General features: G+C 42.7%; 7 protein-coding genes across 7 annotated transcripts; 3 read left to right on the forward strand and 4 right to left on the reverse strand.

Annotated features, from left to right (window-relative positions):
* Positions 1 to 291: 291 nt before the first annotated feature.
* FA14DRAFT_121455 (uncharacterized protein) lies at positions 292 to 2928 on the reverse strand (the record flags this gene model as incomplete). Its single annotated transcript, XM_025496465.1, has 2 exons — positions 292 to 2100; positions 2215 to 2928. 2 exons carry the CDS (start codon positions 2926 to 2928, stop codon positions 292 to 294), a joined length of 2523 nt encoding a protein of 840 aa, XP_025356401.1.
* A 181-nt stretch (positions 2929 to 3109) lies between these two features.
* FA14DRAFT_51774 (DEAD-domain-containing protein) lies at positions 3110 to 5179 on the forward strand. Its single transcript, XM_025502458.1, has one exon. It carries the CDS (start codon positions 3187 to 3189, stop codon positions 5146 to 5148), a length of 1962 nt encoding a protein of 653 aa, XP_025356402.1. The 5' UTR covers positions 3110 to 3186; the 3' UTR covers positions 5149 to 5179.
* On the reverse strand, positions 4783 to 6912 carry FA14DRAFT_172679 (uncharacterized protein). The gene has a single exon (XM_025500423.1). It carries the CDS (start codon positions 6443 to 6445, stop codon positions 5210 to 5212), a length of 1236 nt encoding a protein of 411 aa, XP_025356403.1. The 5' UTR covers positions 6446 to 6912; the 3' UTR covers positions 4783 to 5209.
* A 2183-nt stretch (positions 6913 to 9095) lies between these two features.
* Positions 9096 to 10502, forward strand: FA14DRAFT_172680 (uncharacterized protein; the record flags this gene model as incomplete). Its single annotated transcript, XM_025500424.1, has 1 exon — positions 9096 to 10502. One exon carries the CDS (start codon positions 9096 to 9098, stop codon positions 10500 to 10502), a length of 1407 nt encoding a protein of 468 aa, XP_025356404.1.
* Positions 10503 to 10688: 186 nt separating this feature from the next.
* FA14DRAFT_146292 (putative HOM6-homoserine dehydrogenase) lies at positions 10689 to 11837 on the reverse strand (the record flags this gene model as incomplete). Its single annotated transcript, XM_025497308.1, has 1 exon — positions 10689 to 11837. The coding sequence occupies one exon, from the start codon at positions 11835 to 11837 to the stop codon at positions 10689 to 10691; it is 1149 nt and encodes a 382-aa protein (XP_025356405.1).
* A 229-nt stretch (positions 11838 to 12066) lies between these two features.
* FA14DRAFT_160976 (uncharacterized protein) lies at positions 12067 to 13286 on the forward strand. Its single transcript, XM_025498914.1, has one exon. It carries the CDS (start codon positions 12095 to 12097, stop codon positions 13187 to 13189), a length of 1095 nt encoding a protein of 364 aa, XP_025356406.1. The 5' UTR covers positions 12067 to 12094; the 3' UTR covers positions 13190 to 13286.
* FA14DRAFT_122548 (uncharacterized protein) lies at positions 13268 to 15697 on the reverse strand (the record flags this gene model as incomplete). Its single annotated transcript, XM_025496520.1, has 1 exon — positions 13268 to 15697. The coding sequence occupies one exon, from the start codon at positions 15695 to 15697 to the stop codon at positions 13268 to 13270; it is 2430 nt and encodes an 809-aa protein (XP_025356407.1).
* Positions 15698 to 15797: the final 100 nt, after the last annotated feature.

Below are 15797 nucleotides of genomic sequence, written 5' to 3' on the forward strand. Positions count from 1 at the left end.
AAAAGTATAATTTCCTACGTCAAGCTTTCGATTCGCTCAACCCTTCTGCCAATTCGGCTTCATCTGCTGGCGGCGCATTGCAACAACCAGCAGAAGCTCTAGAGAAAGCCATCAATTCTGCAAGAGAGCATATCGATTTTTAGCAGGCTTTACCTGCTTTCATTCATACATCTTCGTCTGTATATCTGTTGCTTTCATTTTACTTCAGCTTGTCCTGACGGATGCAATTTCATATTTTCTAGTATCGCAAAATGCTACTTGAATAATATACATATGCTAATAGATCTCTCTTCATTCCTCCATCTTGGTATCTTCGCCTTCCTGTTCGCCGGTGTTTGTATCTTGTTCCTGGGCGTCTGATGCTTGTTCTTGGTCATCTACCGCTGCTTTCGGTGTTTCTTCACCTTTCATTGCTGTGTCTGCAGTCTCGGTCGCGGTAACTTCCAAGGATGTCTCCCCTTCGAGCGGAAAGGTTGCATTCTCTTCAGGTTCATACTCTGGCGAGTCAGCTGTAGCCTCTTCTCCTTCCTCTTCCTTTGCCTTCTCTTCTCCTTCAGCTTCGTTTGCTTTTTCTTCTCCTTCCGCCGCTGCAACATTTTCAACTGTTTGTTCAGCTGATTGTTCAGCCTTTTCATCAACTTTCATAGTCTCATCTTCTTCCTTTTTCGGTGCAGGCGTTGGCAATGCGGGTATGCCGTTTTCCTTATCCGAAATGGCTTGCATCAATCGAGTAACGTCATCAACACGAGGTCCAATAGTTGTAGAACCATCTGGCATCTCACAACGCATCTTTCCCAATGAGCCTAAATTGGTTGTTCTTGCCATCCTCATCGCACGCCACGCAAGCACACTACGTCTTTGTTCCAAATCTGCCAAAGTGGAATCATTCTCTTCCTTTATGATTCTCTCACCCTCCTTCTTTCTTTGCTCGGCCGGGACGGAGACAGAAAGAACATAATGCAACGGTTGCTCGTAGCCCAGATCTTCCCTTCTGCGTTTTGCCTTTTGTTCGTTTTGTGCGATTTGTGATGCATATTGCTCGAGAGAAGGAATTCTAGGTCCCATCTCAAGCTCATCCAAACCATCGGTTTTAACTTCCACTTCGAATCCCTCAGCATTCTCCATCTTTCGAATTTGTGGTTCAGGTTTACTCACTCCATCTTCCCAAAGGCGGGACAGAGCTGCTGTTCCAACAGAATGCGGATAAGGTCTCAAAGGTTGAGAAAAGGTCTTGAACGCTTTTGTGTATGCTTGCAATTCTTCTTTCGTTAGTGAAGCACGATCGATTGGACGACAATCTTCCGCTTTCCATCTCAACCAATTTACCTCTCGGGTCAATACCAATACAATAGCATCGCTGTATGCTTTTCCATTCGGTGGAATGCTATTCAGGGTTGAAATGATATCTTTCCATATCTCGTGAATCCATCGCTCATCGGTTTCGTCCAAGGTGAAGTTTGAAGAATTGAGCATATTGAGAAGCGGTTTGTTCTTGTACTTTTCCATCTTTTCCTTATTCTGGGTGGTGAAGCCCAACATGAACTGCAGAAGAATGAGGAATTGGACCAGAATGTGCCTTCTGAAACTTGCATCTCGGATCTCATACTCGAAAAGGTTCTGACCTGTCAGATATTTCGGGAAAAAGCCATCATCGTTTGCTGGATCGACAGCGTCTTCTTTCTTTGATTGTCTGACACTGACGTTATGTCCTGCATCAGGGGCTTGAGCTGCATCAGCTGTGGCTTGATCTAACACTCGTTTCCGTTCTTCTATTATCGATTTTCCCGACAGTTCTTTCTCTATACGCCCAACAGCAGCGAATACGTTCAATATGGCCCTTGTAACGATACGAAAGTTCTTCACCGGACCCTTGCTGCCTTCTGGAGCTGGATCTTTGACATTTCGGGGTAATACGATGTCATCCTCTTCAGCCGCCTGATCTGCCGTTAGAGCATGGAAGAGTAAAGTGGGATTGGCAAACCATTTTTGCGCTGACCAGAACATTGCATAGAATCGTGGATCAGAATGTGACTGGGCTAAAATTTCATCAGCTTCCCGCTGCGCTTTGGCTTCGGCAGCTTTACGTTCTTCTTTGCTTTGCTTACTTTCCGATTTTTTGCCCTTGCTTGGCAGTGTAGTATCCTCTTGATCTTCCTCATTCTCGCCTGCCTTTGTTTGGGCTGCATCTTCGTCTTCGTTCTCTTCAATCGCGACATCATCTATTGTAGTCTTGTTGTCTACATTGAAATCACCTCGAAAGTTGACACCACTTCTTTCGCCTGATGGTAAGACGCTACTCAACAAACTCAATACACGACCTGCAAAGACTGTATGCTGCCGTATAGGCTTTGACAGACGTCGTAAGAGTTCGTTGCATATCCGTAGGAGTGTGAGACCTTTTCCTTTTGTCGGCAAGAGACCTTTGGTTAATAGGTCTTTTCTAGACTCGATGTATGTGAAGTGTAGTGAGCATGATTCGATTGGTAAACGCTCCAGAATATCTTCGTGGATGCTCATCATCAACGTTGGTTCTATTACATCTTCAATGTCGAGGTTTAGTACGATATCGAATCGGTCAAAAAGACGTCGAATGCCATGTCGTACCTCATCTTCGTCTAATGTTGATAGAGTGGATAAAACTTCAAAGATGAATCTCTTGCATTCCACAGATAGAAGATCACGTTTGACAATATCTCTAATAGCATCTTGACTTCCTTCTGCCTGTTTTCCAATTTCGCCTTCGATGTAAGCTTTGATATTTGAAGTTCCCTCTGCCAAAACATCCACTACCAGATCGGGAGGTAATAAATCATCCGAATGAGAATGATCCTTTCGTGTCGATATGAGCAATTCGCTCTGTCTTTCGAAGTTTGTCAATATTCCCGTTCGTATCGATTGCAATGCGACCTCTGCACTGTTGATTGCCATCTCGATCTTGACCATCAATCAAGATACATGATCATGCAAAAGGAACCATCTTTTTGGAACTCTTATGCCCCGTGCATTTCTATGGGAAGCTTTTCTAACATCCTAATGAATATGAATAGCGCGTTAAGCTTTAATGCTCACGTGCAAACACTCTTCCAAAATTTTTGGAAATGTGAGTTTAATTTGTTCTTATTGCAGGAACACTTTCTTCTGTTCTTGAATAACAACACATCCTTCGAGTCAATCGCACTATCGAAGATGTCGACAAACGGAGAAGAGGACTCGATCGTTGCAGCAAGCGAAAATGCTGTTCCGATCGCCCCTCAACCCGCCAATGTAGAAGATGAGGTTAAAGTTGGAGAAGGAAGCTCGACTAATGGGGGTAAATCAGCTACCAGTTTCCAGGATGTTGCCCACCTTTTGGATGTACGACTTCTACGAGCTCTTGCAAAGCTAGGATTCTCTCATCCGACACCTGTTCAAGCAAGCGTTTTACCTTTAGCTTTGGCTGGATCGGATATTTTGGCACGAGCAAGGACCGGAAGTGGTAAGACGCTTTCGTACGGATTGCCAATACTTCAAAAGATTTTGTTGGCAAAGAAAGCTATTTCACCTAGTGAGATGAGCTATCAGGTAACAAGAGCGATTGTATTGGTTCCTACAAGAGAGTTGAGTGAGCAAGTGACTGCACAGCTAGGCGCTTTGCTACCGTTTTTGGATAAAGAGATCAAGGTTGTCAATGTAGCACGAGATGCATCAAAAAGTGTACACAAGGTCCTCCTCGCTGAAAGACCTGATATCGTTGTCTCTACCCCATCAAAAGCGTTCAGTCACGTCGATAGCGGATCGTTGGACGTGCAACATGTTGAAACTCTGGCGATTGATGAAGCGGATTTGATCTTGTCTTATGGACACAACGAGTCTTTACGAGCTTTGCTGGCGAGTGGAAAATTGAGTTCATCAATACAGTGTCTATGTATGAGCGCAACAATGACACAAGACGTGAAAGCATTAAAAGGCCTCGTTTTGAAAAAGCCTGCAGTCTTGGATATTCCCGATCCAGAGGTATCAACATTAACACAATACTGTGTTCAAGTTCAATCGGCAACGGACAAGTTCTTATTGACATATGTTATCTTACGATTGCGTCTAATTCGGGGAAAATGTATCATCTTCGTCAACGATATCGACAGATGTTACAGGTTGAAGCTGTTTTTGGAACAGTTTGGTGTTAAGAGTACAGTTTTGAACGAAGAGCTTCCGGTCAACAGCAGATATCACATCGTGCAAGAGTTCAATAAAGGAGTATATGATTATATCATTGCGACAGATGAAAGTCGTTTCGGTGCAGACGCAGCAGCAATAGAAGATGAGCAAGATGCCAACGCCGAGGCAAAGAATGCGAAAAAGAAGTCGGGGAGCAAAGTGAAGAATAACGAATATGGTGTCTCTCGTGGTGTGGATTTCGTGTCGGTTTCTTGTGTGTTAAATTTTGATCTTCCTGTTTCAGCAAAAGGATATACCCATCGAGTCGGACGAACAGCAAGAGCGGGTAAGACGGGAACCTCGCTTTCATTTGTTGTGCCTGAGGAAGTGTTTGAACAAGATATGCGGGGAGCTTCGCATTCAAAGCATCTTGTTTGTCCAACGACGGAGAATGATTCAAAAGTATGGCAATCAATCGTCAAACAAGAATCAACACGACATCAATCTATAAAAGATTGGCACTTTGATCGAAAGCAAGTTGAAGCATTCCGATATCGTATGGAAGATGCATTAAGAAGTGTTACAAAACATGCAATTCGCGAAGCAAGAATAAGAGAATTGAAACAAGAAATGCTAAATTCTGATCGTCTAAAAGCACATTTTGAAGATAATCCAACCGATTTGGATTATTTGCGTCATGATAAAATCTTACATCCAACTCGTGTTCAATCACATCTGAAACATATTCCACATTATCTTATGCCTCGGATCCGTGCAGGTCAGCAAGCAAAGAGATTGGACAGCGATGCTGCAGATGATGAAAATAGCGGGGAGAAACGTAAACGTGAAGATGGCCAGGAAGGATTGAGTCATGTAACATTCCACAAGAGGGGTGGTAGAGGAGGCAGAGGCGGAAGAGGTGGTTCTAGTACGAGAGGTAGAGGTGGTCGCTTGAACGGCAAACCTCAAGGACCTAAAAAGAAGGGAGATCCTTTGAAAAAGTTTGGAAAATAGTTTGATTGCATGTGTAGCACTTTTGTACAATAGTATACAATTTTTCATAGACTTTATCATTTCAGTACATGAATGTCTTCTTCTCCACCATTCGAGGAACGATTGTTAGATCAGGTCGTTTAGCTTGAGTCCATAAGAAGCCGTCGATCAATGCTTCAGTGATTCCTTCCAACCATAGTCGATTCTTCTCTTTTCCGAGTTGACGGCCACGAAGCATGATAGCATGACATGCATCTACACTGCATGCTCTGATCAGGTATGCTTCTTCCCGTGTAAGTGTGGTACCGGCTTGAACTGAATCTGATTCGACAGGTTGACTTTGTTTGTTGGAAAGAGTTGCGTTCCATTCCTGTAAGCCTTTCTGCTTTGCGTTTCGTAAATCGATTATGCCAAAATGAACTAACAAAGATGGAATGACATTATCAACGAAAGCTGGCAAGACGGCCGGATCGGGAAGAGGTAGTTTCTCGAAGTTGGCTTTACCTTGATCCCCAGACAAGAAAGCGGAATGCAACCAAGATAAAAGCAAAAGGGCACGCTTGTGAATGTGTACGGGGATCGTCTCTCCGTTTTTCAGAGGTAGATTGTATGCGTCATTAAAGACTGGCAAAGCGGTGATCAAAGTATTGGCAGCCAAAGAGGCACGTTCCTCATCCGTTTTTCCTAACCGAGCCGATTCTTTGATCGTTCTTTCCACAAATACACCCAAGTCAGGACATTTCATTTCCATCAATCGTTTTCCTGTATCGTTTGCTGCAATGCATAGTGTTTCCAATGCTTCATAAATCTCATCCCTTCTGCGTACGCCCATGACGACAGCCGGCGAGGATTCATGTTTCTTTTCTTCGTGTGTTGGCAAACCGAGTAAGTCCAACAAGATCATTGGTGTTAGACAGACTAATGTTTCTGCACTTAACGGACGACTTGAATCTCCTGCCGGATCGGCAATATAGAGTGACATTACGATTTGTACGATTGTCTTGTGTGCTCCTTGTCCTAATGCTTTATGAAATGCGGTTCGATAACCACTCAAAGAATTCAACATGCACAAATGACATAGAACATTCACTTCTGCATGTAAGGATGGATAAGCAAGTGGAAGCTTAAATCCAGAAGCAAGCCAAGATCCCAGCTCAGAGGGAGATGGGTCTGCAGGTAAAACGTTGAGTAGGAAGCTATCGATTGCATCTTCTTTTAATTCAATGTGAGATGCGATTCTTGCTTTTTTGCAATTTTCTCGCATGATCGAAAGAAGGTTCTGACCATCTTTGATCGGTTGAACGTCGGAGAAGGACATCTTGTGGAAAGATGGAGGTTGCGAGATGAACAGATGTGGAAAGAGTCAAATCATTTAAACATTTTTTCTGGAAGTCAAAATGAATGACTCCACTAGCGTTTCAATTTCCCGATTTCCGCGTTTTTGTTCCTGAAAGTCAGTGCAATCAACAATAAGCTTATTACTTCAAGGTTTGTTCAATCATCCTTGCCCACAACGACGAGAGCAGGAAAAGCCTAATTACCAAGTCTACTGCTCTACGAGAATATCTGCACCATTGTTTGAATCTCACGTGGGAGAACTTATGTAATGATCATCTTCTATTCCTAGAATGACCTCGGAAGATAATGTTTCCGGTGATTTCCTGTTGCAGTAATGTCCGTGGAAATGATCGGTCAAAAAAGAGAGCTTATGATGACCCTTTATGCAGTGTGCATGGTACATCCATGGGAAAATCAGCATTTGCCTCAAAAAGAATTTCAACAACGATGACTGGCGCGCTACTTTGACAGAGATTAGCGTGAAAATGTGCAAGGTTTCATCTCTTTTAACTACTGAAATGGCTCTTCTTCTCTGTCTTTCAATCTTGCAACCAAACGACTGTAAGAGTTTCCCGATATACCGACATCAAACACAGAATTATTGCTATCAGACAATTTTACACTTTCCACTCCTTCTTCTCCTGTTTAAAGGTCATGATATTATCACTCTAAACGATACTTTATTCGGTTTCGATTGAGCAGTATACTTCTCAAATGTATCTCTTTATTGCCCTCTAGTGATCGGTAGTCCAGTCATCTTCAGACGAAGCGGAAGCGAAAGATGGATGGACTACCATTAAATTGGGCAAATTTATGACTAAAATGTTATATGAAGTTCCTCTCAGGTTTCTCACTTGCAGTAACATTCTACGATGACCAAAGTATGTGCATATATGCGCACATTTGCACAAGAACAACACTCCCTTTTCCCTGCCGATCGGATCGTGAATCGGTAAGAAGAGATTGCCTATCTTGATTTCAAGGTGCAAAAAGACGTTAGATGTGCGTGGGCGTTCATGTGCGTTTGGAAAAAGTGAAGGCCGAAGTGAAGAGCATAGTACCTTGTGATTCTTACTTTTAACTGTCATTGAGTAAGAAAAAGCCTCAACGTTTTTTGTTAGCGCGAACGTTTGACGCCCTTGTCAAGCTCGGTAAGTCAAAACTAAAGAACACTGCTTTTCACCATGCATGCATGTCTCGTACTTCCTACAAATTCGACCCACATATCGGGTCTAGACCTTTTTATCTTGTGTACCGTACGTACGTTCCGAGGAAGATGATCGGAAGCCAGTGTCACTTGATCACTCCCCCACATACACATTCAACATTAACGGCACGATGAATGACCATAAGGTTTAGACTTGCATCATGCATCTTAAGCTTAAAATATAAAATAATAATCCGAACAGTGGAAAAGCTTCATTGATTTCTTTTTGAAGCTCAAAGTGCGAATGAGCTGTGCAACTCTGAAATCAAGATTCTATTTTAGCGTTTTGAATGTATGTCATGGTAATTGACTGTGAATTCTCTCTTTTTCGAACGAAGTGATGTACTTTACCTGTCAAAAAGAATATGCGGTACTCCCGATTTACCGAAAACAACAAAAAGTTCGCCCCTTTTGTGAATCTCAACAGTTTCCCCTCATCCGCCGCCACGATCGAATTGATGAAACCCTTTTTTCTCATAACTAAAGTAAACGTTGAAGTAGCTTCTTCATCCAACAGTTCGTCCGAGCATATGAACCGTGTAATCATTCCCGATTGACCCTCCTCTATTTCTTACCTTCTGGTACCTCTTCCATGACTGTCTTTAACATTTCCTCTACACACAATGATGGATGAGTAGGACTTCATGCAACACATCAATGCCACTGAATTAAATTGCCGAGGAATCGATTTAAAGGTCTAGGCCTTGTGATCCTCTCACTGTTGCACAATAGCCAAGCTTTTAACCGCACATGAACACATGGACCCGATTGATGCCGAAAAGAAGAGAGAAAATAAAAGTGTAAAAATATGCAAGGTGATGTCTGCCATGTACGTAGAAGTGCACCTCTACCGTTCAAATCTTAATTAAGGTATCAAGGCACATTTTCACTGTGATGTTAACTTTCTTTCTCTTTTTTTGTTATTTCTCCCCTACTTTCCGAACATCCATGTGGAATACACTAAAACGTTGAACCGCAAAAGTCGAAGATCTATTGTCATTCCAAGTTCATTGTGTTAAAGTAAGTGTGTATATTGTCTTGTTGTCTCTGTTTGCATCCATTTCATGGCTTGATAGTTCAACCTCTTTTCACCATAAAGAACTCACCGAACGAAGCATGACAATGATCAAAGTGGGACCTTCATCGGCTTGAGGTTTCTGGGACAGAAAACTTAATCAAAGTAATGCCGAATGGATGCAAGTGAGCCTTCTTTACAGTTTAGTCATCTCTTCAAGATCAATCGTTTGGAAATGCACAATTTCCCATTCAAGGCATTCGAAAATATTCTAGAACCTGATTAAACAATCAACTCCATCCTTTTTTGGCTTTCTTCTTTACTACAATCACAATCATCGTCAATCATAAGAAACAAACAATTGATATCGTTCTTACAATCACAAATCCTTGAAACTTATTCGCAATGATGGCCGAACCGTTATTGAGTTTTGACATCAGCAAACGAAGGAGGGGAAATCGCTCTGCCTTGCCTCCAAGGCCACCCAATGCATGGATCTTGTACAGATCGGATAAAATGCGTGAAATCCAACGTGAACGCAAATCTTCCATGCTTTCAAAACATCAAAAGCCAAGAAATCTTTCTTCAAGTTCGTCAAGTACTTCAAGTTATGATTGCCCTTCTGTACAAGGTGGACCTTTCATGAAAGATGAACTCCATCCAACATCCACGCAAGAATGCGTTAAATCTCTTTCACCTACAAATGTGGATCGAATCGATGAAACTGGAGGAGGAGCAAATTGCTTACAAGCACAAATATCAAGAATGGTTTCGCAAATGTGGAAAAATGAATCTGAAGAGGTAAAAGAACATTATGCAAAATTGGCAGCTAAACATAAACTTGAACATCAAAAACAATATCCGAATTATCGTTATCAGCCAAAACGAAGAAGTAGAATGTCTTTACCTGCGCATGATACACATCAGCATTTTCAGCACCCGACTGATTACAGACGTATGGATTGTGAGTACAGGATGAAAATTGAAAAAAAGAACTTGAAGACGCTGACACACTTTATCTCCCCCTTCTTAAAATCAGCACATCATATTGACGGACATTATGACTCGCTCAGAGGAATGACTAAACGTGATTGGCATAATGCTTCATGGCCTTCATGGCAAAACCCATGGAACGGTGGACAAGGTCATAATGCGTACGAGTCCCCCTTGACTTTACAACAGATTGGGTATAGTTCAAGCGCAAGACCGACGTTCCGAGGAGGCGGCAGTCAACCACACGAGAAACGTAGTCAAAGTGATGGCATTTATAGTCATCCTTTAATGCCTCAAAGTGAGCCGAAGTATGCCTCATTGCCAACAAGTACTGGAATGCAGAGTCCGGCTTTATTGCCTCCAACGACACATGCCGGAAGATCGAATCCGATGATGCAAGTATCAATGCAACCACAACAGTATCCTATTCAACCTGCATATGTCCCAACACAAGTACCAATCAATACACAAGTTCCAGAAGGAGGTGCATGTAGATCATATTCGGACAATCTTGCAGCTATGCATCTTCAACAACAAACAATCACAACAACAACATCATATTCTTCCGATCAACCAATGCTCGTTCCACTCTCTCACTCTCATCCACCTTCACAACTTTATGATGGTGGTTTTCGAAAAATTTCTCCTTCTCAATCTACTAATGGTTATACTAGTATTTCTCCAGATGTCCATCAACATCTTCAATTGCATCCAACAACCACCAATCAACGTGCTCAACAGATGCCAGAGATGGATATGCTTCAAAATTTTCTCGCTGCCGGTAACACGACCTCATACAATGGAAGCCCCTCATTCAAGTGATCATGGCAGGGATTTCGGGAAGCGGTGTACGGTGCCTACTATTATTTTATTCGCCCCTAATAATTCTTTCTCTGTATTCTCGTTCATCACTGTATTGCTTATTGATAATTCATCTCTTTGCTTTTTGACTCATTGCATTTACAATTAGCAGCGACAATAAATTTGCTATGCAGGTACAAATACCGATCAAAGAGGTCGATCAGATTCCGTTGAACGTCTTTCAGCAACTTTGATCAAATCAGAGATGACACCATGTGCGGTAACGGCAGCACCTGCACCTGCTCCAGTAACGCTCATTGGGAATTTATTAAATCTTTTAGTGGTAAATGCGACTGTTGAAGTGGAATCTTGCAATGAGGTTGCGAATGGATGTGTGGCAGGGTATTGTTCCAAACTTGCTTTGATCTCCTTCTTTTGTACATCAATCACACCAACGTAACGTAACACGTTTCCGTTTTTTTGTGCTTCCGAGTTCAATGCATCGAAATCTGCATCGAATTGTGGTAATTTATCCACGAATTCTTGACCATCCTTCACGTCAGCCAAAGGAGCGGGTGTGAGGCTGCGAGTGGCTACGGACTGGTATCCTTGAGGAAGTTCGTCACGCAAGCTTGGGATCAATCTGGAAAGAATTGCAAGCTTACGTGCTACATCACTACCCGATAAATCATCTCCTGGATGTGGTTCAGTGTAACCTTGCTCCTTGGCAATTTTGACGATATCAGAGAATTTCTTAGTGCTTCCTTTTGGTGTTGACCATTCATTGAAGATGTAGCTGAGAGTACCACTCAAGATACCTTCAATTTTTACGACTTCGTCACCAGTTTCAACGATGTCCTTCAATGTTGATAGAATTGGCAAACCGGCACCAACTGTACTTTCTCCGTACAACAAAGGTGTCTTGCCGGTTGAAGTCGAAGGTGTTGCAGCTGCCTGTAAGATTTGCTTGTATAATTCCAAAGAAGATGAGAATGCCTTTTTGTTGGGGGTTACAACACTCAAGCCAGCTTTGAGGAAGTTTGGGTAAAATGAAGCAACATCATCATTAGAGGTATTATCAACGACGACTGTATGGTTTCCCAATTTAGCCAGATGGCTTGTGAGTTCCGGCAAAGGCAAAGCAGATTGAGAGCTGTTGGTTAATTTTGTCTTCCAATCAGACAAAGCATTAGCACCGTCTGATTTTGGATCGATCAAAAGAGTCTTTTTGCTGTTTTGCAAAGCAACGATTGCGAATGTTTTCTTCAAGTTGGCTGCTGTTACCAATTGTGAGATTACCTCACTGCCGACCAAGCCGACGCCGATGATTGCAACGTTGATACGAGATGTAGACATTTTTGTGTAGTTGGATATGATAGGAAGGAATGTTCTGATTGCAAACGGGAAGATCTTCTTCTCCTACGTTCTTCTCGATACTTTGAATCCTCTCAACCGTCTGTGCGTTTTTCCGTCAGACTGATTGCGTGCTCACTTCTGCTTAAGATCTGCATTCAGCCTTGTTCACGCGTTTAATAAATTTTGATCATCCAAACGCTAAAAAACATTTCTTCTCAAATCTTAACTTATTGCCTTGATCATACTGAAGTGAAAATATGGCCACCTTTCAAATATCCCATACGCCAGCATCATCACAATTCTCATCCAATAATGGTGCATCAACATCATATCTGCATTTATCAGGACATGGACAAAGCTCAAAAAGCAGAGCAGATCAAGATGGAGATCAACAGATGTTCGAAACAGAAGAAGATGGTGAAATGGATGAAGATATGATGGGTGAAAGCGAATCTTCGACAAGACTAGCAACCGCTGGTCAAGCGATCGCTTCTTCTGTCACGTTCATGCGTGGACATGGTGCTTACCTTTCTTCTGCTTCCGTCTCGGATGGTGCAGCACCTCTGATTCGATCATCGTTGTGCGGCGTAGTACGAAAGACAAACAAGCTAATCAGCGTCAATTCACTCAAAACAAGATATGCACCAGAAGTTGGTGATCTTGTCGTCGGACGAATCACTGATTTGCAACCGGGTAATCGAAGATGGAGAGTAGACGTTCGTTCACGTCAAGAAGCCAATCTTCTTTTGAGTAGTATCAATTTACCCGGTGGTATTCAAAGAAGAAAGCTTGAGTCTGATGAACTGGAAATGCGCAATTATTTCAAAGAAGGCGATTTACTCGTTTGTGAAGTTCAATCGCTCTTTCATGACGGATCCACAAGCTTACACACTCGTAGTCTGAATTATGGTAAATTACGTAACGGACAGCTTGCGATTGTGAACCCATGCTTGATTCGAAGGTTGAAGAGCCATTTCGTACGATTGGAAGAACTAGGACTGGAAATAATCATCGGCTTGAATGGCGTCTTGTGGATCTCCATGCTTGACACAGGAAAAGTCAATATCACCACCGGAACAGGTCGTGATATCGAAGCAATTTACTCTGACGCAAACGACATCGTATCCAACTCTGTTCGTCGTCGAATCGGTCGAATGTTGGAGATCGTTGCAATACTATCACACAATCATCGACCGATTTCCGATGTGGCCCTCATTAGAGGGTATGAAGCTTCCGTTGGACTCGCTCCCTTGGACGAAGGGGAAAGCAATGAGATGGAAAAGCCACAAAATGCTCTGACAGCTGATATTTGTCGTGCAATTCTAGATCACATCGATGAATCAGCCGATTAAAGTCAGACTTTCAAATATAGAGATATTGTACTTATATTGACAACATAATCGTAAAAATACAGTGTGGGCTCATATCATTCATTCAATCGTCTCCTTTGTGTCTTTGTACCTGAACAAACGCTTTCCGCCTGCGCCCCAATTATAAACCAAGAACCTCGTCATGAATTGATAAAGCTCCAGATATGCACCACGCTTATCGATACTATGTGCAGAATCAGGAAACATCCTGAACCAAAATCCTCGAATCTGATGGCCAGTTAATTGGTCCAACAATTGGGCACTACCTTGAAAGTGTACATTATCATCAGCCGATCCTTGAGCGAGTAAGAATTGTGAATTTTGAAAACCTTTATTGATATGAACAGAACTGTTCTCATATCCTTCTTTGTTCAAATGAGGCGTTTTCATATATCTTTCCGTATAGATTGTATCGTAAAATTCCCATCGAGCAACTGGAGCAACGGACATTCCCAGATCAAACGTGCCAGAATCACGTTCAAGCGCCTTTGCTGTTAGGTATCCGCCAAATGACCATCCCCAAATACCCACTTTGCTTTGTGCTACGTATGGAAGCCTTCGAATGGCTTCTGCAGCATGTACAACATCGTGCGATTCGTACGCTCCCAATTCCCATGAAACCACATCACGATATGCACGACCTCGTAAACCAGTTCCACGTCCATCAAGAACGATGACAATATAACCCAGCGTGCACGTCAAATAGGTTGCCCAATCTGCCATACTCCATTTGGCATCTACCATTTGAGAATTTGGTCCTCCGTACACTTTGATCAAGACGGGATATCGTATCGCTCCACTGCCGTCAAAATCGTGGGGTCTAAAATCTTGCGCGGACACAATAGTTTTATCGGATAGTGTGATATTGTAGAACAATCTTTGAGGTTGATGATAATCAGCAACGATCTTTTGCAAACCATTGTTTTCCTGCAAAACCAATTCAAATTTGGGATCACGTAAAGAAAAGACTTTTACCCATGGAAGATGTGGTCCTTTGTATGTTAGCTGATAATAATTGCCTTTTGGATCAAATTCAACTTCATACCAAGCCGTTTCGTGGATATTCGTCAATGATTTGGGTCGCTCCTCAGGCGTGACCTTTTCGCCATTCTTTGGCACGTCAACATACAGAATATGACGCACTGCAGGCCTCGGATAGGCCGCTGAGAAGTAGACTCGTCGGTTGTGTACAAACACGATCTTCTCGACTTCCCATTCTCCTGTTGTGAGGAAGATGGGTTGAGCCTGTTCGGCGTTGCGGTAATAGGCAATGTGTCTATATCCATTTGGTACAGCGACAATATCAACATATTCCGTTGATCCACCAGAACCTGAGTCGAGTAAAGTGTGGATATCTTGGTCCACTGTGATCCAGCCTCCTGTCTTACTTGTCATTTCACGCCGCGACACTTTTCCTTCAATCGTTCCTGCACTTCCACTAGCATCTTTCTTGGCATTATTTGAATCGTAGACGACATGTCTGCCCACATCGCTGACTCTGTTTGTTTCACGTATAATCAGCTTGCTATCGCTCAACCATTTCACTTCTGTCACCAACTTTTCTTCTCTTGCCTGTGCCATAGCCACATCGATTGTGACCGCATCACTTCCATCCGCTTCAGCTGACGCTCTTTTACTTGGTGCTTTGAGCGAAGATTTAAGACCAGTCACCGCATCGTACACATGAACACTAACTTTTGGATTGGGCGTTCCAGGTTTTGGATATTTCATATCAACCGTATCAGGATAAAGGAGTGCTTTTCCATTCTTTTCAGTTGGGTTGTAAATCGGAAACGAATACGTCATCACAGCAGCTTCATCGAAGCGCAAGAAGACCAACCTGTTTCCATCGGGTGACCACCAATGTGCTGTGTCGCCGGAAAAGACTTCTTCTTCATACACCCAATCTGGAACTGCATTAAAAATGTTCTTATTTCCATCGTTTGTGATGCTGATTTGATTTTTGACGTTGTGCACGTCTTTGATGAGGAAAAGATCGTTATTCTCAACGAAGGAGACGTATGATCTCTTTGACCATTCTGCAGTTGCAATTGTTGGCTCTGTGATATTTTTCCCAAGCTGCTGGGTAGAGTGCGTACTGACATCGTGTAACCATACCTTACTGAAAGTAGAATGACGCCATTGTTGCTTCTTGTCACTGAAAAAGAGAACAAATCGCATATCCGGGCTGATTTTGAAATTATGGAAATTGATTTGTTTTCCATTTTCATCTTTCACATCCGCTCCTTTAACGAAGGTGACTTTTCCACCTCCTTTTGCTACTTCGCCTTGCCCTGTGATCTCTTTCTTGCGGTGCGTTACGTCTTCAACGACTAAATTGCCCGAGAAGGGCTCCCTGTAGACGAAGACGCCTTCATCGGGGTCCTCTGCGCTCCAGATCACACCATTCAATTGAGGCAAGAACGATCCTCCAACAGCCTCTTCTATTGTGACCGGCTTCTTCTCCTTCTCCGTTTTCGTCGATGGCATCGAATCAACGGTCGTTTCCAATGAGAATGGCCCTCCGAATGAAGACAATTTCGTTGTTCCGGGCGGTAATGGTCGCTTGTGCTTTCGTATTCCGCTTGCA

This window comes from Meira miltonrushii (assembly GCF_003144205.1).
Source record: "Meira miltonrushii strain MCA 3882 unplaced genomic scaffold FA14scaffold_2, whole genome shotgun sequence".
In the NCBI taxonomy this organism is placed as follows: Eukaryota; Fungi; Basidiomycota; class Exobasidiomycetes; order Exobasidiales; family Brachybasidiaceae; genus Meira; species Meira miltonrushii.